The 24,588-nt window shown below is 35.4% G+C and overlaps 2 protein-coding genes across 2 annotated transcripts; one reads left to right on the forward strand and one right to left on the reverse strand.

Annotated features, from left to right (window-relative positions):
* Positions 1 to 45: 45 nt before the first annotated feature.
* LOC306868318 (fatty acyl-CoA hydrolase precursor, medium chain-like) lies at positions 46 to 7,216 on the forward strand (the record flags this gene model as incomplete). Its single annotated transcript, XM_079414422.1, has 10 exons — positions 46 to 109; positions 1,836 to 2,034; positions 2,124 to 2,258; positions 2,353 to 2,475; positions 2,810 to 2,963; positions 3,639 to 3,696; positions 3,796 to 3,945; positions 6,550 to 6,699; positions 6,800 to 6,872; positions 6,954 to 7,216. The coding sequence occupies 10 exons, from the start codon at positions 46 to 48 to the stop codon at positions 7,135 to 7,137; spliced, it is 1,290 nt and encodes a 429-aa protein (XP_079270548.1). The 3' UTR covers positions 7,138 to 7,216.
* A 126-nt stretch (positions 7,217 to 7,342) lies between these two features.
* fbxo31 (F-box protein 31) lies at positions 7,343 to 21,594 on the reverse strand. Its single transcript, XM_079414712.1, has 9 exons — positions 21,120 to 21,594; positions 18,992 to 19,063; positions 15,607 to 15,683; positions 14,119 to 14,286; positions 13,966 to 14,040; positions 13,608 to 13,717; positions 13,341 to 13,494; positions 11,553 to 11,878; positions 7,343 to 9,632 (listed from the first exon to the last, which is right to left on the reverse strand). Exons 1-9 carry the CDS (start codon positions 21,514 to 21,516, stop codon positions 9,410 to 9,412), a joined length of 1,602 nt encoding a protein of 533 aa, XP_079270838.1. The 5' UTR covers positions 21,517 to 21,594; the 3' UTR covers positions 7,343 to 9,409.
* Positions 21,595 to 24,588: the final 2,994 nt, after the last annotated feature.

Raw genomic sequence — 24,588 nt, forward strand, 5'->3', positions numbered from 1 at the left:
AATGGATTTAAATTTGATTAAACTGAATTTAAGACCAAAGGACCCATGTGCACATCTTGGAGGCTGGTGTCTCTCAATGCCCAGTTCATCTCAGAAGCCGGATCATTGAGTACAGCCCAGCATCCTAATACCTGCCTCAACTGATGCTCCTTCAACAGCAAAACAGCCAACCTACAAGTGCACAAAACATGGATAGGTTACAAATAGATGTCGTGAGAATGTAGTTTTCTATATACCAGGTTATAATGCATGCATCAAAATGATTAAACAATCAAATCAAAAGTAAAATAAATCAATATAACTGATATAAACAAAATGGTTTCAGATGGAGTATAGAATGTAAAATCTATATAATTTAATTTAACACTAAATTAAAACAAATCAAATTAGATGTGGTATTAAAATGTATGAATTAGTTCAAATGTATAAAATAGTTTCAAATGAAGTACAGCATGTATAACGCAAATAAAAAATAAATAAATGAACCAAATTATAAAATAATTATCATAAAATGCATTGTTTCAGATGAAGTATAGGATGTATAGAAATATCTATAATTTTATATATATATATATATATATATATTAGTGCTGTCTAACGATTAATCACATCCAAAATAAAAGTTTTTGTTTACATAATATATGAGTGTGTACAGTGTATATTTATTATGTATATATAAATAAAAACACATGCATGTATATATTTTAGAAAATATGTTATGTTTATATATCATATATATCATATATATCATTTTGTAGTTGATAAACAGGAAAGTGGGTCCAGCTGAATTGAAATGATCATTTGTTAGATTGGTATAATAAAGGTTATTATACCGCGGCAGCGGTCGCGACAGTCGTCGTGTGAAGCCCTCCTAGTGTGAAGACCAAAGAGTGTAAAGACCATCGACTCTACCGTGCGACTCGACCGGGCAGGGACACCGGCAAGGGATAGTAGTAGCTTTTTATTTAATTTTTTCATTGATATGTTTATTATTGAAATGTTGTTGTTATATGCATGTGTTAATTTTATTTAATTTCTTTATTTTCTTAAATATGTGGGTAGATAGTATTTATAGAGTTGTAACTTTTTAGTTTTAGTTACTTTTTCTTATTTGTAAGTCGCTTTGGACAAAAGCGTCTGCTAAATGACAAAAGTAAGTAAGTATATCAAATATATTTATATATAATATAAAAAATTATATAAATATATACATGTAAATATTTTCAAAAATATATACTGTATGTGTGTGCATTTATATATACATAATAAATATACACAGTACACACACATACATTATGTAAAGAAAAATTTGATGTGATTAATCACGATTAATCGTTGGTATAATATATACATGCATACAGAAATGTATTAATAGTTAATATTGTAAGCATGTGAAATGTCATAATGTAAATATTCAAAGTCTGAAATCTGAAGGACAACCAACTGCTGTTTTCTATTTCTGTGCCACATAATTGAAAATGAATAGCAAATCATACTGTGGTCCCACTTTATATAAGTTGGCCTTAACTACTATGTACTTGCATTGAAATTAATCATTTGATCATTACGTGCACTTATTGTGTGCATACTTGCTTTTTACATTGTACTTATATTTTTAAAATACCACTATGTAATTACATCTGTAATTAATTTCTGTAATTACATTTATAATTACTCTATTGACCCATCCCTTACACTTTAACCCACCCTTAAACCTACCCATACCACCAAACCTGTCCCTAACCTTACCCGTATCCCACCTCAATAGCAGCTCAAATGTTTTGCAAAACAATATGAACACAAAAAGTGCATTTATACAATTTTTTTGATGTAAGTACATACTAGTTTAGGCCACCTAATATACAGTGAGACCCAGAAGGGTGAATATGTGAAAGCGAAGGGAAAGGACACAGTTGTTCATTCCTATCTGGGCTTTCCGTTCGCCAAGCCGCCCGTGGGTCCTTTGAGATTTTCTCCTCCACAGCCTGCAGAGAAATGGGCCGGAGTGAGAGACGCTACGAAACAGCCCTTCATGTGAGAATTAAACCAAACTAATGCACCTCTAGATCAGCCGTTTCGCTTCAACAGACAGATTTGACATTGTTCCTCTGTGTCTGTCCCAGGTGTCTGCAGGACAAGCAGTTAGTTGAAGACTTGGTAGCCAGTATATCAATGAACATAGAGGTTCCTGACTCATCAGAGGACTGTCTTTACCTCAACGTCTACACACCTTCTAAACCTGGAGCTAATCACAAGTTGCCTGTAAGTGTGACTGATTTGGATGAGCTTTGTTACATTTTCATGCATATATGTCTAAGTGTTTGATATTGTTGTTTTGTAATGGTGCAACAGGTCATGGTTTGGAGGTTTTTCTTCGTGCTCTGCTTCTATTTTTGACGGACATGTTTTGGCTGCCTATCAGGATGTAGTTGTGGTCCTGATTCAATATAGACTTGGCCTACTTGGATTTTTCAGGTAAAAATTAATTGTTGTCAATATAAAGATCCAACAAAACCAAAAATAGTTTATTTATAAAATAAATCAATTCTAATGATTCCATATAATATCCTTTAATAGCCTTTTTCTCTCCAGGTTTTTCCAGGTATTAGAAAAACAATAAACAACGATGTATCAAACATTAGATTTGGTTTTCCTTCATCAGGCCATGCATTTTTGGACTTCAGACTTGCATGTAATCTGTTTGAATGACCATTTTGATGCATCAGATATTCTCTGATTAGTGATTGAGATGGTGGTTTTGAGGTCTAAGGTCTCTGATGAGGTTGTATGATGATCTTCTGCCCTTTAGCACGGGAGATGAACATGCGCCAGGAAACTATGGCCTTCTGGATCAGGTTGCAGCTCTTCAGTGGGTTCAGGAGAACATCCACAGCTTTGGTGGAGATCCTGGATCAGTGACCATCTTTGGAGAGTCTGCTGGAGGAGTCAGTGTGTCTTTACATGTAAGGATTTGTAATCCAAAATTATTTTCTGAAATTTAGGCTTTGACAAGATAAATTTAAGTTTTAATTTAATGACACTAACCCCCGGTTTCACAGACAAGACTTAAGCCTAGTCCTAGTCTAAAATGTAAGTCTGAGCTGTTTTAACTGAAATAAACTTGCACTGACTGATCTAAAAATATACCAGTGTCTTTGTTTTGTCTCAACATGCACACCAGTAATGTTTTTTTCTAAGCATGTTTATAAAAATGACTTAAATGTCCTAATTGAACTATGGCCTAATCCTGTTTTAGTCTAATCCCTGTCTGTGAAACCAGGCCAATATATGTCATGCTGTGTATAATAGTGTTTATTAATTTTTTGAATGAGCATTTTTTTTTATATTTTCAAGTAATTTTGTTTTATGCTATTGTCATTTTTATTTTTTTTAAATCTATTTAGATGTATTTTTTTATTTTAGTTGAAGTAATTTTAGTACTTAAATTTAGTAAAACTTATTTAATTTATTCATCGTTTTTAAAAATGTGATGTAAATTTTACAGTAAATGGTATTTTATATGAAATACTATATACCTACATCATGAATAAATATGATTTCCTGTTTTATTTCAATTTCCTGACTTCTGTCAGGGCACATCCCCTGACAGAATCAAAATACGAGATGGTTTTTGAGAGATAATGGAGGACTTTATGTTCAACATCCCAACTCGCAAACTGGCAAATTACCACAGAGGTGAGCGTTTGTTCAGTGTGCTGTAGAAATATGACTGTTTATTATTAGAAGGCTGTTTCAGTGATACTCAAAGATAATTATAATTTTGTCCTTTAATAGACGCTGGTGCACCAATATACATGTATGAATTCCAGCATACTGCCAGTATACTTCAAAAGAAAAGACCCAGTTTTGTTGGAAGTGACCATACAGATGAAATTGCGTTTGTTTTTGGTTCTTGCTTTGCAGATGGACATATAAAGCTGAAAGGTACAACCCAAATAATATTAGGAAACATAACAAATGGTTTTTGTTATGCTTCACTGCTCACACAGGAGTTACTTTCAAATCAAGCAGCTTTCTGTTGATCACCTCAGCGAATTCACATGACCAACTTGAACCTGTTGCGAAATCTGCATAGGGAAATTTTTCATCCTTATAGAAAGTCCAAAAATACGAAATCCCATTGAAATGACTTGTTTTCAACAACAAACAGTAAGATTTAGAAAAAGGACAAAAGATTTCCCCATGCAGATGTCGCAATGGTTGTCTGGTCATGTGAATCTTCATCTTGTGACTGCATCTAGTTTCATTGATATACTTAATCACAACTGACAATTAATACAGTGCCTTTTCTGTTTGATATCTTTCCTTCTGTTTTAATTCAGAGGAACTCTCAGAAGAAGAGAATGAACTTTGTAGAACTGTCATGGCATACTAGGGAAACTTTGCTCGTACCGGGTATGTGATACACAAAGTCATCCAGTTGATATTTTTTGGGTGATAAAGTCAAAAACGGCAAGGTGATACAACTGTCTTGGGATCATGATGAAGAAAAAGCCTCATTAAAAGGATGAAATTCTTAAAATGAAAACGCATTGGCATGAACTTTCATGATTAGTTCTTAGAAAATGAAATAAGCAGTGAAGCAGATGTGTTAAGATATAATAAATATTTGAAAAACTGTTGTCTGCTAAATGAAATCATGTGGTGTGACCAACATGCAGGGAAAAAACATAAAACAGGAAGTGATATCATAGAGAGAACCTCTGAAGACCCTCATGACTGTGTGTCAAAATCAATAAATCCCTTAAAATATCAGATCATTTGACAAGGCAGGTTAATTCAGGGTGTAAAATGTCATGTGGTGCGACCCTCGGAAAAGGGCACGACATGAATTAATAATTTATGTTTATACTTTTTTCATGATATTTACTAACATTTCATTACAAGTATATTTAAAACTTAAGATCACTCACATGGATTCAGGTTTCCTTCATTCATTCAGTTTACGTTCGGCATTAAGTCAGAACGACTGACGAATTGGGATCTTGCCCGAGAACCATCTAACCATCTTTGAGTATAACAAAACAAGCCAATGGACATTGGCTTGCAATATTTGGATTGCACATTGCATTGTAATCGCCCATTCAGCTTTTCCCTTTGAAGCCGAGCATTTGTGCTCTAAAGCAATCGTCTGCTGCTGCAGCTTTCTAAACGAGCCTTCTCCACCTTGCAGATTAGTGACGATCTGTCAGTTGTGCTGCGACCTTCCTCTGGGTGCTTCAGCACTTGAAAAGCGCAATCTCTTTTCAATTGTGACATTTCATCTTTTTAAAGATAACATTCCACCCGTGTGTTTCTGGATGCAGTTATTACCTGGCCCCATCCTGACAGTCATGATCGTCATCTCATGTACCTGGGCTTTAAGCACGCTGAGATGGCTTTCGTGGATGAGTCATGTTTCCATTGCGGGAAGATGACTATCGTAATGTTGAGGTGAAGACTCGACTACCTCAAACGAGGTGGAGTCTCCTCTGCTATTCCCCAACCTAGTTCCTCCTCACAGGGGAGGACTACTTTGGCGAATAGCCAGGGTGGCCTGAGGATCACAGTGAGGGCTCCCCTGCCGAGTACATCTCTGTGGGCCCTTCGCTCCTCTAGCACATTGCAAGCTGTGGAGTTTCTGTATGACGTTGCTGGTCCTTCTCACGGGGGTGTCAGTGTCTTATTTGGGGCTCCGGTTGTTGGATCGGATGTCGATCGCTGCATCGGAGGGTGAACTAGTGTCCTCCAGGGATGAAGACTCAGCTGCGTTGCCCCTTCGAGGAAAGTAGCGTTGACCGAGTCAGACCCAGAGCTGACAGCTATGCTTTCCCTGGGCTGCTGAGAGTGTCGGGCTCGAGTTGTGGCCTTCACCATCTCCTGAACATTCGAGGCTAGAGAAATGGTATCTGGGGTGCTGCACACTGACCGTCAGTGTCCATCCCCAGTACCTTTCTTCCCGGGAAGTGCATGAAGAGGTCACTAGGTCATGCGGGTCACCCTACTCTGCCCAAAACTGAGCCAGTGCTTCCACCCTCACTACCCTCAATGGCGGAGTGGCCACTGTGTACGTGGAGATCCACCCCAGTCAAACGTGCTATTGCAATGCAGTTGTGCCCGCAGAGCGCTGCTGCCTGGCAGGGTAATCTACTTCTCCTTTTCAAGGCCTGTAAGTTCTTGTCCATGCTTACGGCCAAAGCTTACAGGCTGCAGCGTACACTCAGACCCCACTTTGGGGCGCTGTGCTTTCCGTGTCGGTTCCCTGTGCTCCGCCTTGCTGCCCCACTGCGGGGTACGTCTGTGGTTCCTCTGGTTCCAATTGCATGGCCTCTGGGAGCCTGGCTAGTGCTCCCTGGGCCATCTCGCGAGACCCCCAAGTTCAAGGCTCAATCGTGCACCCTTGGTAAATATGATCAAAGAAGGCTGTGAAAATAATATGCATTGTTAATCCTTTTGTGATGATGACAGTTTCCATTTTTGGGTGAACTAGCCCTTTAAATCTTATGTATCATTTTCACTTGTTTAAAAGGTGTGCTGTTGTGATTGTAGCCTCAGGAGCGCCGGTTTACCTGTACGAGTTCCAGCATCCTCCCAGTATGATCCAGAAGAACAGGCCCAGCTTTGTTGGCGTCGACCACACAGATGAACTGTTCTTCATCCAGGGCACCTGCTTCGCTAAAGCCCACCTCAAAGCAGCCGGTAAAACTCGTCATCACAAACACATCCTTCACTGACACTGACCGTCTCTGAACGAGTTTAAATAACCACTGAATCATCATTTAATGGTTCAATGTTTCAGCTCCTTTCACAAAGGAAGAGGAAGAGCTGTGCAGGACTGTGATGGGATACTGGGGGAACTTTGCACGCACCGGGTAAAATATCGGTCCATTTGTTTTTGTAGAAGAACAAAACATAATTTCTGCACTCTAATACGGCTGTTTTTGGACCGGCAGGTCTCCGAATGGTCCGGGTCTGACACACTGGCCTGAATATGAGGATGAGGCAGAGTATCTCGGCATTGGACTGGAGCAGAAAACTGGGAAGAACCTGAAGAGAAAACACTACGCATTCATGACCAAGACTCTTCCAGATCTCATACGTCGAGACCGAGAGAAAACAGAGCACTTAGAACTGTAAAAAAAAAAAAAAAACATTTTTTTTTTTTTTTAGAAATTAACTTGAGAATTTAAATACCTAAACTAAGAAAATCAAAAAGGCACAGTGTATTTTAGAGCTGAAGCTCAAATTTGATAGAAAAATTAACAAATTGATCATGTGACATAAATGTAACTAACTTTTAACTGATCTGTTTTGCACTTAAAAATAAAAGTCGGACAACATTCAAGTTTTTCCTCCATTTTATTGAGTACAAATGAAATCTAAAGCTGCAAACCTCCCTGAATTTGAATGCAACGGGTGCATTATAGTCATGAATTTGCGCTTTGAGATTTTCTAACTGGCAAATTTACATGGATGACAATAATTCAACTATTGACAATATTCTGATTTTCAAACAGCAGATTAACATCAAATACAAACACCTGTATTGGATGCTCGACTCACTAATGGAGCTGTTTTGATGCACAAAATGATGACACTTACTGACACCTCGTGTTTTACTTTCAATACAATTACAAAATTAAAAATAAGGAAATTACAAATGTACAACACAAATGTATAAATTACAGTTTCAGGCACAATGCTTTGCTAAATTATCATTATATATAAATGATGGGAGAGAAACTCAGATTTGAAGTCGACCTAAAATCATCTGTGAATCATGATGATAAAGGGGGCAAAACTTGATTTTATCCATTGGGAAGTGAGAAACTGAAGTCAATAGGGTAGACTTTAAGTTATTAATTACATAAATGCTTTGAAATATGATTCAAATAGTTATGAGCCAATATAAACAGCTGAAAATTACATTTGATTTGGAATAAAATCAATAGTTGTAGGATATCAGTCCACGTAAACGGCCAATTCTTAGAGAATATTATATTTAAAACAATTATCACAACTCAGAGGTTGTAAACACAGGCGATATACTTAAATTAGTTCATCGATCATATATACAATCATCCCTAAAACAAAGCTGAAATATATTGATAAATGTTTAAATATTCAATGCATTTACATATATATTCACTTTACATTATAATGACTTCATTTTTTTTTTTTTTCATTTTCAAATGCTAGTAATGCTGCAGTCAAATACAAAAGTATAGCCGGAGTAATTCTGCCTCCGATAAATGTCTACGCTGTGTAGGGAAGAGCACTTGGAAGAGAGCTGCACAGCTAAAGGAACAGAATCACGATCATGTGAAAATGAGACAGTCGTCATGGTCGTAAAATTGGGTGGCTAACCAATTCGCTTGGAAATTGAACAGTATGATAGATGGAAATTAAAGAAAAAGTTGAGCCAAAAATGAAAATTTGCTGAAAATTGACTCACCCTCAGGCCATTTGAGATGTATATGAGTTTGTTTCATCATCAGAACAGATTTGGAGAAATTTAGCATTACATCCCTTTGTGTGAATGTGAATGGGTGCCGTCAGAATGAGAGTCCAAACAGCTGATAAAAGTATCACAATAATCCACACCACTCCAATACATCAATTAACATCAGGTGAAGTGAAAAGCTGCATGTTTTAAGAAACAAATCCATCATAAAGATGATTTAAGTTTAAACCATCTGCTGTTTGGACTCTCATTCTGACGGCACCCATTCACTGCAGAGGATCCATTGGTGAACAAGTGATGTAATGCTAAATTTCAATGTATCTGATGAAGAAAAACTCATCTACATATTGAGTACATTTTCAGCAAATTTAGATTTTTGTGTGAACTATTCCTTTAAATAAGAAAATTTGGCGTTTTTAGCGTACATATTAAATGGATGCATTATGGAGTGATAAAACTGACAACATTTGCAGCGACAAAGCGGCTGGAAGTCATTCGATTTCAGTGAGTGCTGACGGAAAAAAAATGGAAGCATTTCCAAATACCGTGTGGACTTTTTACAAATAAACCGAATAAAATCATTTAAAAGCAACCGCAGATGTTGCCACATTGAGGACAAACGCTTCTAAGATCATTTCTAAAGCACAAAACCACAGGATTTCAGAGTCTGAAGATCAGAGGCACGCTCAGCTGAGTATATGGGCAAATTTTCACATTGTTGTCATCTTCATCGCCATTTCCAGGTTACAAAAATAAATTAATTAAAAAGCTGATAAGAAAGGCCTAATATAATAAAACTGTATGGCATGTGCATGTGGCTTAAATACACCTGTGCGGATGCGAGCAGGAGTGCGTATGTGTGTGTGTCAGCAGGGAGGACCCTGACGGTGCAGAGCGTAATACCAGAGGATGTGCCTGATGAGAAAGGTAGTGTGAGGTTTGCTATCAGGATGTCCATGACTGCATGTTGCGGAGCATGGCCTCGAAGTGTTCCATGCTGGGGGCCTGAGCGTGGCACAGCTGGTCGGTCAGCCGACTGTACAGACTGAAGGACTTAAGCTCCAGCCAGATGAAGCCAAAGCGGTCGTCATCGAACAGCACGAACAGACCTGGCGTGCGCTCTGGACTCGTGAAGCCGTGGCCGGCAATCAGGCCTGTTCCATAAAAACTGAAACACAAAGGAAATCCATATTATAATTAAACAAATGTATTTTTTTCATTAATCTAAAAATAATAAAAAATTCATATGTATTATATTTTAAATCATTTTCAATTGTACTTTAATTTTACATTAAGATGTTTCATTTAAATAAAAAGTTTAAAAAGTTAGAATTTAAAAAAAAAAAATTACAAGTTAACTCAAATGTTTAAAGTATATGTGTCAATAATATAATATACACACACTTCAAAATAAACATTCATTTTAGTTGACTGTTTTATAAAAATATAGAAAGGAAAATATTTTATTCATTTTAATGTCTATTAAATCAATTAATAGACATGTTAATAAATGACAAATTATATACATGCATAATTTAAAAAAAGCCTAGTGTCATTTTAAAATGAAATAATTTTTAATATTACGTCACATTTTAAATCATTTTCTTGTCTATTTTATATCTTTTTATAGTACTATATAATTATTCATTAACTTAAACTGATGACATTTATTTTAAAGGTGCCATAGAATGCATTTGATACAGTATTTTAAATTGTTCTCTGATATCTACACAGAAGGTATGTGGCTTAGGTAAGGGCAAAAAATCTCCAGAAACGATTTTACATGTCCATTTACAACCCTAGGATTTCTCCCTAGAATGAAACGGTCTGTTATTGGCTTATTTGGCAGGGTCATGAATAATAATGAGCTCTGCTCTGATTGGCTGTTTCACAGTACGGCTCATCAGCAATAAGGAAGCACAGGGAGGAAAATATATATTTAAATACTTTCTCTCGCAGTTATATCGTCGGGTAATTATACTGTATATAAACGCGGGCATCAGGGAGCCGTTATTAATATGCGAGGCATTGAAACTGCTTTTGAACGATCCATCGATCGCGTTATAGTTCACTTTAAAGAGACGCGATCACACAAACTATGTTTACATTATGGAGCAACAGTACTTACTACACATTTCACAAGATCAGATGCTTGTCAGTGGTGCTCAGGATCTGTAAGTCATTCGCCATCATCCTCATCTCTCCTTACTGAGAGTGAAATCTTATGTACTGTAACAGGCTACCGCTAGCAAGGAGCTAACCATGTCCCTTTAGTGGCTCGCGTTATTTGCTTTCTGTGCCTTTCTGAATACAGACACCAACCCATCCCTGCACTTCACACCCCCTGCACGGCCTGGAACATAACATTTATTTTGTTATTTTCGCTGTTGTCCGGGCTTGTTTATTTACAATACCTGCAGAGCTTCTGATGGTTCGGCCGGCTTAGAACAAGGGCGGGTTTATGCAAATGTTGGGGGCGTACTGATCCCGACTGTTGCGTCACAGTCGGTGTTATGTTCTGATTCGCCTGTTTTTCAGTGGTCTTTTTTAATCACGAGATTTACATATGAAGGAGGAAACTATGGTGTTTGAGGCTCACTGTATGTCATTTCCATGTACAGAACTGTTATTATTTAAATATGCCAGGGTAAAGACAGTTTTTCATTCTATGGCACCTTTAAGCGTTTCATTTAATTGCTGTCTATTATTTCTGTATTAAAATGTATTCATATCATTTTTAATTTTCATATTTAATATTACATATTAATAGTTATAAAACAAATATATAATATATAATTATAAAATATATCATTTTCATAAATTATATTTAATTTTAATAGACAAACAAACTGTATAAAATTTAGTTTAACAAATTAAATTTGGTAATTGATTTAAATAAATTATCGTATACCTATTTTATAAAATATAATTATGTATAATGAATTATTTAATAATAATAAAACAAATAAAGGCAATATAAAACTATAAGTACTGTTAAAATCTAAAGCTGAACCTGATGTATGCCTGATTGAACAAGCATCATGTAATGTCTACATTACTATAAGAAGATGTACAGTAGCAGACTCACCTCGTCTTGCAGGTGCGAGGATACACTTCATTACGGGCCATGACTCCTAGAGGCAACACAAACGGCTGCGCTTCAGGTGCGGCAGCTCCCGCGGGCTCCACATCCTCCGCTCCAGCAGGAGGAGCCGAATCTGAGCCCTTCGTCGTCTCCACCGCCTCTGATGGGGCGTCCTGGGCCTGTGGAGCCCTCTGGGCTTCCTCGTGCACCCCCAGCACCAGGCGAGAGAGCTCTTCCATGCTCCGCTGGAGCTCCAGGTCCGGCAGACGCACTGGACGATTCAGGTCGACTTCTAACGTCAGCTGACCTGCTGGGACATTGGGGTCACCCTAAAAACAAACAATGAGCTGATGAACACGCTAAATCACGCATACTATAGGCGTTGTTTGAGCCTTAATTTGAACTTTTACTTTTAAATAAATGTAAGGTTTGTTTAAATGTGGAGTTGAAAATTTGTTCATTTGTAATGTATGTAATTTATTTACAATGTATTTTTCTGCTTTTTCTGAGACAATATTGAAATACATTAATAACAAAAATCATCTGCCAACAAAAGTGTACATTGCTTGTATTTGCTTTGTACACATTATTATTAAAATTTCAATTATACACTAATAATTTACAACAATTATTTTGTGTATACACATTTTCATTTTAATAAATACTAACAAATTATTTCCTTGCATTTAAATTTATTTTTATTTATTTTGCCTAATACAAAAATACAGTTAATATTAATAATAAACTATTAAAACTATGAACTACAGTACTATAGTAATCATTTATATATTATAAAAAATATTTTAATAATAAAAAAGGTAATTTACTTGTTTTTGTCACACACAAATAACTAAATTGTTTTTATTATGATTATTTACATTATAAGCTATTCATAGTAATGACTAATAATAATAATAGTAATAGTTAAAATTAAATGTTTTAAATAAATTGTGTATTTAAATGTTTTGTTTATTTTGTCCAAAATATAATATGCAATTAATAATAGTAATAATAACTATTTATTTTAAACTATGAACTACAATACTTTATAAAATAAAATTTAAATAATACTAAAAAAAAATTAAGTTTACTTGTATTATTTATTTTGCCACACACACACACACACACACACACACAAATGGCAAAATTGTTTTAAATTATGATTTAAATCATAAGCTATTCATAGTAATGAATAATAATCATTTATAGAAATAATAAAATATAGTTGTAGTACAAAAAAAAAAAAAAAAAAAAAAAAAAAAAAATTATATATATATATATATATATATATATATATATATATATATATATATATATATATAAAAAACATTTTGGAAGGTGATTTTTTTTTCTTAATTTTTTATGATGAAATTATGCATCAAAAGTTTGTAACTGAATTGCTTAAGTACATAAATGTTAAATGTATAAAGTCCCCAAAGATAGAACCACTGTTAACGTATGCATTCTTATTAATAAATTATGCTTTTTTTGTATTAAAAGAATTTTGTGCTAATTCAACAACTGGATGAATTCTATATTATGGATTTAACTTTATGGACCAGAAACTTGAATGCTTTGATGCTTAGACTGAACAACACAACAAAAAAACCCCCAAAAGTTTTCCTTGTCATTTACTCCAGATATTACACCTGACTGGAAAGTGTGACAGACGTCATTGTACAGGTGTTGATTTGCATTTAACTGTGCCTCAAATAGTAAAGGTTTGCTCAGTTTCATGTTTTCCCTGAGAATCAAAGCTCTCCAGACTATATCTTCAGATGTCAGACTCACGGTAAGTTTGGTGGCTTTGGCCTTGGAGCCGTGGAAGCTCAGCATGATGATCTCCAGGCCGTGACTGCCATATGTTCCTTTGAAGAGGCCCGGCTGCAGCAGGTCTGAAGGGAGGCACGGGGGCAGATAAATCCGCCGGTATGTCAGGCAATTACTGAAACCAGGAAACACATGTTTAAACACACCTGGCACCAGACCGCAAAACTGAAAAGAGGAAATGGATCTGTTAGCGCATTCTGGGTGAGAACGGCGATGCAGGAGGCTTACTCGTATTGGCTGGTGTAAATGAACTTCATGAGGATCAACTCCTGCATGTGCTCGTGGAAAATGTCCTCCAGTGTTCTTCCCCATTCCTCCTCCAACCACGTTCTGAACTCCTGCACAAACACATGGGGCTCAGTGTACATCCAGAAACTGCAGGAGAGCCGCGGATTATCTCAAAATCTTAAAGGGAAAGTTCACCCAAAAATGAAAATTCTGTCATTAATTACTCACCCTCATGTCGTTCAAAACCCGTAAGACCCGTATGAAGGTCTTACGGGTTTGGAACGACATGAGGGTGAGTTATTAATGACAGAATTTTCATTTTTGGGTAAACTATCCCTTTAACAATCTGGTTTCCTACCTCTTGCCTTCCTCCAGGCATTCGATGGTGATCAGTTTGGTTGCATTTGGTGGAAAATTCATCTTTCTTCACAGTCTGGAAAGAAAAAAGGTTAATATCTTGTGGAATATAATGGCACATTGAGCTGTTGTGGTAGAAATATGGTAGAGTTACCTGAATGTCTCCTTTATGAGGGCCCTTGTGTCCGTACATGCATTCTACCATGGCTTTGTTTTTCTCCCACATGTGAATGCGGAAAAGCGGTCGTCTACGCATGGGATCCTCCACACGGGGATCATGGGGCGGTAAATACATCCAGCCTATGATGAACAGCCCGTCAACCTAAAATAATCACCAAAGCAAGAAAGAGTTGCACGTTTTACATACAGTACAATTGCACATTGTGTCTTATAGGATATTTTTCTTACACAAACATGTCATTTCACTTCAGAAGGACTTTATTAACCCCTCAGAGCCGTGTGGAGCAGTTATTATGATGGATTTATGCACTTTATTGGACTTCAAAATCTCAACACCCATTCACTGCCATTCAAAAGCTTGGAAGAGCCAGGACATGTTTAATATAACTCTGCTTGTATTCGTCTGAAAGAAGAAAGTCATATACACCTAGGATGGCTTGAGGGTGAGTAAATCATAAGGTAATTTTTATTTTTGGGGGAACAATCCCTTTAAATTCAATGTTTTTGACCCACCTAAGTAGGACTTAAGTAGATGTAATTTAATGGTAAATATGGGTAAAGTGTACTGCTGACTGTACTGACAAGCAATTATGTTAAACTTTAATACACTTCATACTGAAATATACTGTCATGTAATTACACATTTATCACAATTAAACTGAAATTTTAAACAATTAAAATGTATTGAAAGTGATATAGAATAACACACTACAGTTACAGTAAAAGATCAAGTACTTTGGTTTGTTAGTCAAAACATGAAACAAATTAACTTCTGTAAAGAATTACAAGAGATTATTAAAACATGTTTTAAAATGTACTTTAATGTAAATCTTGTCATTTGAAATGACAAAATTAACTTTTTAAAAGTGTACTGCTCTAAAAACAGTAATGAAAGTGAACGCTCTTCAAGTTCACTTAAGTGGCTTTTTATTTGATTAATCTTAATTATCTACAAGTTACAGTTTTTATATACTTTTAAAATCTGAAGTGCAAGTAAATTATGTAGCTCGTAGCTACATTTTCTAGAGTAAAACATGTGAAATTGTAGTTAGCTACTGTATGCTAGAAGCTACATGATGAATGCTAAGGCTATAAGCTAGCAACGTTAAAGCTATTTAGCTAATATGTACTCAAATGACCAGCAAAAGGCAAATGCTGTCTGTTTAAAAAAAACAACAGGAAAATGTAGTTAACTAAGTAGTTACTTTAGTATGTTTATTTATTGTAGTCATTTTGTCATGCTTTTTAAATATTTCTATATACCTTTTTTCCTATGTTAACATTTTATTGCATAGTAGTATGTCCCAATACAGCTATACTGTGTTAATATAATGATATTCATCACCATAATCATCTTCACAATACGTAAGTGTTTTGTATTTGAATTATTACAATTCATTTATGTAATTTTCCACCAATATCATCTTTTTGCATTTGCTCATTTTTTTCTGTGTGATCTTACCACCACGTTCAGTAGTCCTCCATAGGGCCCGATATCAGGCTGCCAGAGACCCAGGATGTGTCTATAGGGATGTAACACTGCAAAAGAAGTACATGACGTTAAAATACCACACAACAGCACACAACACACGTAACAAACCCAGAACCAAGAACGTTAGATAGGATTATATCGCTTGGGGCATGAACTCATGAATGCATGTTGAGTGTGTGAGTATATGCAACTTATCTGTCATGCAACAACTTAGAGGGATAATATTTACCCACGTTCGGTCACTTTTACTCATGTGCATCTCACACACAGTCAGCTGATGTTAGCGCAGCTGCAGTCGTCTGCACCCTTGCCAGCCTGTGTCGATCACACACACGCATGCAGGACACACAGGTGTGCTCACACTCGGCAGAAGCTGCCCTTGTGCTGCTGTCACATCAGTCTGTCCCAAACCAAGGCTGTGTCCCAATTTGCATACTAAACAATTAGCATCCGTGCATTCCAAATTGCAGCATTTAGTAAAGGTTCCAGTGGAATAACATATGCTTGTGGCTAATATTAGCCACAAATCCTTGGGTTACAGAAGAGTTTTCAAGTTGGCAGGGAATGTGATGCCAAAACAGAATGTCAATATAAAACTAAAAGTAATAATGTAATGAATTCAGCAATTAGGTAGCAATGCAACTATATGCATACTGCATAGAAAAGTACATCAAAAGTGTGCACGTTCCATCACCAGTGAAGTAAACACTTTTATAGTGTAGTAGAAATATGCAATTTGGGATTCAGCCTTAAAGGAATGTTCCACGTTCATAAGTTAAGAATCTGTGACAGAAAGTAGTGATTTAGAAGTAATTTTTATACTAAAACTACTTAACTATTAAAAATGCTTTTCGGTTATTGAAATAAAGCCGAAATAATAAGATTCTAGATGAAAATCTACCAAAAAATTTAAATATTGCTTTGAAATAAACTGGATTTGAAGTACTAAAATGACTAAAACATGAAAAAAACTTAAAAAAAAAATAAAAACTAATAAAATTGACAAAAGCACATCACAGAAACACCTAAACTTAATTTTTTAAATACATTTTAAGATAAAATACTTAAATATTTAATTAAAAATACTGGAAACTGGAATAAAAAAAAATAAAAATTGTATAATAAAATATAAATATTTAAAAATACAAATTATGTTAATTTTATGACTGGGTAACAAAATGGCTATTCAAAAAAAAAAAAAACATTTTAAATGTTACAAGTAAATTTATGCATCACAACAAAGATGTACAGTCTGAGATTTCAGTCATTTTGAGATTTGCTAAATTTGAGTGTTATTAAATTATTAATATGAAGATTAATAATCTAGATATAAAAAATATTCTAAATGTAAAAATAAAGGAAATGAGCTGTACAATTAAAACCCCATGTACCAATCCTCATAAATCCCTAAAAGAAAATCATTTTAGCTCGTTTCTCATTTACAGTGGACGTTTTTAGTCAGTTTATATTAATACTTCCATACAAAAATGTGGTATTTGAAATCTAAAGTTCTCTAAATTGTCTCTTTGGTGGGACTATTGTTCAAGATAGATAAACTTCTGATTATGACTTACTGAAAAATCCTACATCTGGATTTAAACAGTTGCTTTTTGATATACTTCTGCATACTGCGCAAAATATATATTTGCATATTCCGTTACTAGGTTTGCAACTTTACAGAGACTTAATCGTAATTTTTATTTTGTTGTAATTTTTGATTTTATTGTAATGTATTACACTATCACACTTTCAAAAACAATATGTACTTTTATCTTGCCACACAGATTTCCACTGCATGTCCTGCACAATGCATACTGTGTACTGTTACACTCTGCTTGTTTTTTATTTTTATTTTGCAAACTAAGGAACGAGTCAGTAATATTTTCATTAAAGGGTTACTCCACCCCAAAATGAAAATTTTGTCATTAATCACTTACCCTCGTGTCGTTCCAAACCCGGGGTGGAGTAACCCTTTAATAAAAATATTACTATATGGTCTTAATTGATACCATGTTTGGCAGTTCTACTTGAACTCAATGAACCTGGAACAAAACGTCAGTAGCAAAGAGCATCTTCAACCAGCAGCTTGACAGGCAGTGATTTGGTTCCTCCACCACAAAGCCTTCACACACGGCCAGTACATACAGTGTGTGTACACGTCCCGATAGTCCATATGCTCATAATCAGGGAGGAGCTTCATAAAGCGTCCCGACTTCACCTGCGGGTTCACACCTGGACAGGTACGCAGGTGAGTGCGCCACAGGAAGAGGAGAGAGTCACAAGGCAGAGTGAGAACCACACTCACATATGCCGGAGAAAATGAATGTGTACAGGGCTGGGAGAGTGAGAAGTGTTTTGTTTGCAGTTTGTGTGTCACGTCGGAGGATAATATTTATTTTATGTTGCATATCCACACTTTTAAATCAACTGAATTATACACAAATACCACACTGACTTCTGAGGAATCTTTCTCTATAAGCATGTTTTCACCTGCTGAAATATTTTTGGTTGAAACAAACATTGTTACTAAACTTCCTCTACAGATAAACAAACCAAACAAGGTAGGTGTAACTGAACATAAAATGTGTTTTGTGAGCTGAAGTAAATGTAAAATGCATTGAGAAAATGACACGTAATGCTGTTGCTTCACCCCATTACATTAACAAACAGATCCGAGTTTTCAGTTAAAGTCTAAAGGGCACTTAAAGAGACGTCACACACACACATAGTGATATGCATGAATTGGTCAGGATCTTTTTTATTTTTTTTACAAATTTGAAGTTGATTATAATCAGTTACCTGTTTGTCTGAACAATTGTTAATGTTTACTTTGGTAAATACAATAAATCTGAAATAATATAAAATAGAAACATCACATGAAAAAATTAAAGGAATAGTTCACCCAAAAATAATTTGCAGTTGCTCACCAATGGATCCTCTGCAGTGAATGGGTGCCGTCAGAATGAGTCCAAACAGCTGATAAAAACACCACTCCAGTCCATCAATTAACATCTTATGAAATGAAAACCTGCGTTAAACTGGCTCTATCCATAATAACGCTTTCTGCAGAGAAAAAGTCATCTTGTCTGAATCAGAACAGAAATCTGCACAGATCAAGCTCTGTTTACAAGCAAAAACAGTCCAAAACCGTTCTGAACAAATATGTTGGTGGATTCTGATGTGAGAGGACAACAGGAGATGGACTTTTTGATGGACTGGAGTGGTGTGGATTATTGTGATGTTTTTCTCAGCTGTTTGGACTCTCATTCTGACGGCACCCATTCACTGCAGAGGATTCTAATTCATATGAACTGACACGACAGGTGCTTTCTGTGGTTACAGTAGTTTTACTTACGTTTCACATACAGATCTCGGCTCGACATGCCCACGATCTCCATCTTCCGCAGGTCATCTCTCATCCCGAATTCTGCCAGAAGAGAAAAACTGATGACAGACTGCACCAGCACAGAACACAATCTACCTGGATCAAAAACATGTCTCTTTAGTGTCTTTCAGTTCAGAATACAATTGAATGCTAACAGTTTCAATCCTTTAAGCTGATGATCAACACAACATGCAAGTTTTCTGAGTTACTGTATTCTACTTGATTCTATTGCTTCAGTGGTGTTGAAGCCTGTTAAACAGATGGTGGTGTAATGACTGTTAGACCTGAGATAAGGCAAACTACACCCTAATGGGGTCACCTAAATGTCATTAACACATCTGAGAACATGTTATCAGATGTTTCCCACAAGAGCTTTTGGCCAATCCCTTGCCTTTTGCACCAAGTTCAAGTAACGCATTTCATTCCACAGCAACACGCTGACAGGCAAACATTAACTCAAATTTATGTTCATTTTTTGCGACTATTGCATCTGAAAACCTTTTGAGCCGTCTATCTAGACAGCCTTTTAAGGGTTTTAAAAGCCTGCCTATAATGCCTAAAAATGCTGTCTACGTTGGCAGGTCAATAGATCTTAAGACAGTGCATTTCTGATTTGAAAGTGCATGAATCAATCAACCAGAGCACTAAAACTCAGGCCACTCTAACGACTTACCATCACAGATCAAAGACAAGGAGGTGTCATGAAAAGAAGAAATCAAATGTATTCTGTGTTAATGATGTTGACAAACGTTAAAAACATATATATAATTTTCTACAAAAAATTCAATGACTCTGTAAACATCATACAATTCTATAAATGATTACATGAGTGTATATGACTCTGAGCTGAACCAAATGGCTTCCTGTATACAAACGTTATCAAAATTGTCAAATTTATCTTTAATAATAAAAAATAATTTTATGAAATAATTTTTGGTAAATAAAATAATTTTAAAATAATAATAATAATATCTTACACCACCTAGATATTATTGAATTAAAGGCTTGAAGCCTCACAACAAAAACAAAACTTGATTTAGAAACTATATATATTCAAGTCATTGTACAAATTACATTTTAACATGGTTTTATTATATATTTTAATAAACTTTAAACGTGCATATTTTAAACACACACACACACACACACACATACATATATATATATATATACACACATATGTTTACTGTGTGGAGACGTGCTGATGTCGTGTTTGGTCTCGTTCTGTCTCGTGTATCTTGTCAGTGTCTGCGCTCGCTTGGTCATTTGTTGTGGAAAAATAAGGAATGTATGTTCAGCTAAATTCAATTAGTATTTTGTTAGATGGGTATAAAAAAAGCTTAGTTTACCGTGGCAGCGCTTGTGTGAAGACCATCGGCCACCGGCAAAGGATAGAAGTATCACTTTTTATTTCTCCTATTTCTACTCGTTTCACTTCTATTTCAGTTTTTATAACATTTCTTACCATGTGTAAGTTGTAGTTTTTAGCATGTGTGTTTGTAGTGTTATTTCTTAGGATTACTGATAAACTATACTGTCATGATTTGTGTTTGTTATCTATTTTAAATAATGTCTGAATTTATTATGTCTGTATAGGTCTTTTATTAAGTTTTAGTTTTATTTGAGTTATTTTAATACTTCAACAAACTAAATGGAAATGATACTGCATTTATAAATGTGTATTTATATATCTGTATGTTTTTTTATGTTTTCTTTTGGTGTTTGGCTTGGTGTTATGTTAGAATCATTATTATACTCTTATACCTTTTGTTCTTTAATGATTTCTTAAATGTTTCATTTAAAATTTTGTTGTATGCATTTGTCATTTTTATTTAATTTATTTATTTTTAAAATGTTTATAGGTAACGTTAGTATTTATAAAGTTTTAGCTTTTAGTTTTGGATCTGCTTTTAGTTGTTTTAATACTACAATTGCTTCTGTTGTCCTCATTTGCAAGTCGCTTTGGATAAAAGCGTCTGCTATATGACTAAATAATATATATATATATATATATATAATAACGTTATGAAAGTGTTCATCAGTATCGAGTGTAAGCAGAAGGCCGCTGTGTTTTGTGTAAGTTAGCAGCCATTATTACCCTCTGTGCATCTCCTCCTCCAGATCGTTTCCGTGTTCAGGATCTGCCTGAATTTCTTGCACACCAGCGCCAGGTTGGGCAGCGCAGCGCCGGGCAGAGAGGAGAAGATCTCCACCAGGATCTCCGGCGGCAGCTCCAGCAGCGACTGCGGGTGTGGTGGCCCCGCGGAGGCCGAGGCAGAGGCCCCAGACCCGAGTCCACCTGCTCCGCTGCTCTGGCAGCTGCTGCCGCCATCGGGCTCGTCTTTCGCTTTGCCCACGACCCTCTCCTCTTCCTCCTCCTCGTCCATGTCGGAGTCGCTGTCCTGATGCGGCTGGCTGCGCCTCTGCCGCCGCCTGCAGCGCCGCGACTGTCCCGCTCCGCAGAGCCTGGCGCACACCGCCATCCGGAGCAACATTACATCATCCCCGAGCAACAGCCGCTGTGTCCCCCGCAGTGCTCCGCTCCGCTGCGTGCGCGACGTGCCGGGGCGTCTTCTCCTGACGCTATCGCGTACGTTTGGACGTCAATATTATTATTATTATTATTATCTTTATTTTATTCATTCATTTTAAGTTATTATTATTATTTCTTTATTTGTTTTTGTTATTTGTCCGTATGTATTTATTTTTGTATGTAAAACTTTACAAGGTGTGATGTTTTGTTATTTCTTATAGTTTTTTTTTTTTCCTGTAAAAGTTTCGTCTGTTCTGTCCTTTATGTATTTGTGTAATGTTTGCATAATGATAATAATAATAATAACATTTGGACGTCACTGCTTACAGAAGGTTAGCAAGGTTGAATTTTGTTGTGGTCAAGAAAAACAAACTATTTAGCATCTTTTTTTCATTGTATTTACTCGAGATTATTTTGGAAGGATTCAGAATTCTATATTGACAGAAAAATTGAGTGTATGATTTTGTATATTTGAAGTGAAAATGAACATTTGAATTGTAAAGAACAACATAGGCTATATATATATATTACATTTATTTTATTAGGAAAACAACATATGCATAAGAAGTGCACTGTTACAAATTGCTGTAAAAACAGCCATATTCTGACAGTAACATCCTGTTTTTTTTCATTACAACAGTAAAAAAAATGCATTCTGGGTAAAATGTGTTATTTTCGAGAAAGAAGACTTCTGCAGTCCACATTACAGTCTGACTTTATTTCTGCCATATATCTACAACAATTCTTTGAGAATTAATAGACATTTAGATGCTTTATTGAAAACATTTCATTTGACCTCAGCATTATGGCAATCAGCGTTTGCTTTAGTTGGGCTCTTGACCCTTGATTTTGTCTGGCTGCTTTAACTGTGTTTTTAAAACACATTTGTTACAGCAAAAAAAATAGAAAAACTGTAAGTGTTTTTGTGTTATATGTATTGTAGTCATCATGAAGTGACCTGCTCTGATAGCATTCAGTAGCTGATCTTTAATGATGTGATGTGCTTTTTTTGTGTTGAGTTATAGCATGTTTGTGATGCTCAGAGTTGAACTGTTTATTTATTTTGGTTGTCACCATTGTTGAGATTCATACGCTGATTCTTGATGTGTGTGTTTCATAGCACTCTGAGCTTTATTTTTTAATTGTCAGTTAGGTTTTTAACAATCTTGCATTACAACCTGCTCATTCTTTTGCTCTAGTGTGTTATTACAACATCATTTCGATAAGAAAAAATCAGTGAACATAGTATTTTGTAATGATGGTCATATCATTAGCAAAACATAATATTACAGACTTTGCCTTGGTTCTTTTTTGCTATGACAAATGTGTTTTAAAACACATGTTTATAGCAGCCAAAGAAAAGTTAACGTTAAAAAGTCACGATTCAAGAGTCCAACTAAAATAAACACTGATCTCCATCATGGTAGTTAAAAAAAACACCTTGCATTTCTGTGAACGTCTGACAGAAATAGCATCATGCAGTCTGGTTAGTAATGTGTGAAGTAATGCTGGTTTAGGAGTTGTTTAATCAGATCTTGAGAGATTTAATGTCTTCAGTATTTTAGTTGATTTCATCTAAGGCTGTGGCTGAAGTCAGTTGTAGTTTTTGTGTTTCTATTCTGCCAAATGACTAAATGTAATGTAAATGTTTCTATTTTCTTCTGCTTGTTAACAGCAGGTGTTCATCACTAATGCTCAATCCTCACTTAATTAATCACAGAATTATCTCATTAACTTCAGCACTGATTCAGTGTTACTCTAACACTCTGTAGTGTGCACACATGATACGTTTTCATTTAAAACTATGGATTTTGCTGTGGGGTTTAAAGGGTTAAAGATGTACAAGGAAAAAAACAAACAGCATGAAATGTAATTTAACAGCAATAAACTGTAATTAATTTACAGCAAAAAAACTGTAGAAAAACTAATTCAAGGAAATGACAGCAATTTACTGTACAACCTAGTCAGATTAACCAAAGAAAAAAAGTTATTTTTTTACTGAAATATTAGTGAAGGTCCATAGAAAACAGTTATACAAAGTCATGAACTGATAAGGAGAGTAAATATTAAACTGTAACTGTAATAACAGATCTGTTAATGTGGTTTTGTGGGTCACCATTGTGCTGGAGAGTAGAGCCTGTGCTTCGGTCAATGATGAGCCACAAACACTGATGTTCTGCTGCTTTATTTAAAGTCAGTAACTCTGCAGTTGCTTAAGCAGCGATGATCTTTTTGTTAAGTACTTCAGCACATGCATGTGTGCCATAGTTGATGATGAACTGCAACGATTTGAGTTAAAGGTATGTTTTTAGTTATATTAAAGTGTTTGCAGTTCTATACTAAGAAAGATTTCTTCTTAGTGGACTCAAATGTAATAAGTTCACATTACTAACACCGTATGAATACTAAACTCAGACTGTTTGAAGCAATTGGAGCAGAGTTCATTTCCATGGTAGTATAACAGTAACATACTGTAAAAAATGAAGAGCTGTAAATTAACTGTAAATTTATGTCAGTAAATTACTGTTATTTAACGGTACAGTTCACGGGAATTAGTTGCCAGGAATTTCCTGTAAAATTACAATACATTTTTAACAGTGTGGGTCAACGTAGTCCAACTTGTTCGAATTGTGCATTTTATAAATGACTAAATTATATGTAAATCTCTTGGCACAAACAAACAAAAAAGCACTGAAATCATGTAATGCGAAAGGATTGAAATTTATGTAATTTTCTTCCTTACTTTTTTCTCTTTTCTTTTTTCCTCTGGCAGCGAATGCTAATTTGATCATGTGAATATGTAAGACCTCTTGTTCTTGTGGCATTCATTGAATTAATAAAGCATTAAAAAAAAGGTTAGCAAGGTTAGTTTTAATTTTGTTTATACATTTAAATGATTATATTTAAGGCCTGGCCTTAAAAGCAATGTTCAAAAATATATATATATATTTTAAATAAGAATATTTCTATATCATATTGTTTTTCTAAATAGGCTAACGATAGCGACATCTTGAAATAACTGATATTGTACATA

The sequence above is a fragment of the Barbus barbus genome (assembly GCF_936440315.1).
Source record: "Barbus barbus genome assembly, chromosome: 50".
Taxonomy (NCBI): domain Eukaryota; kingdom Metazoa; phylum Chordata; class Actinopteri; order Cypriniformes; family Cyprinidae; genus Barbus; species Barbus barbus.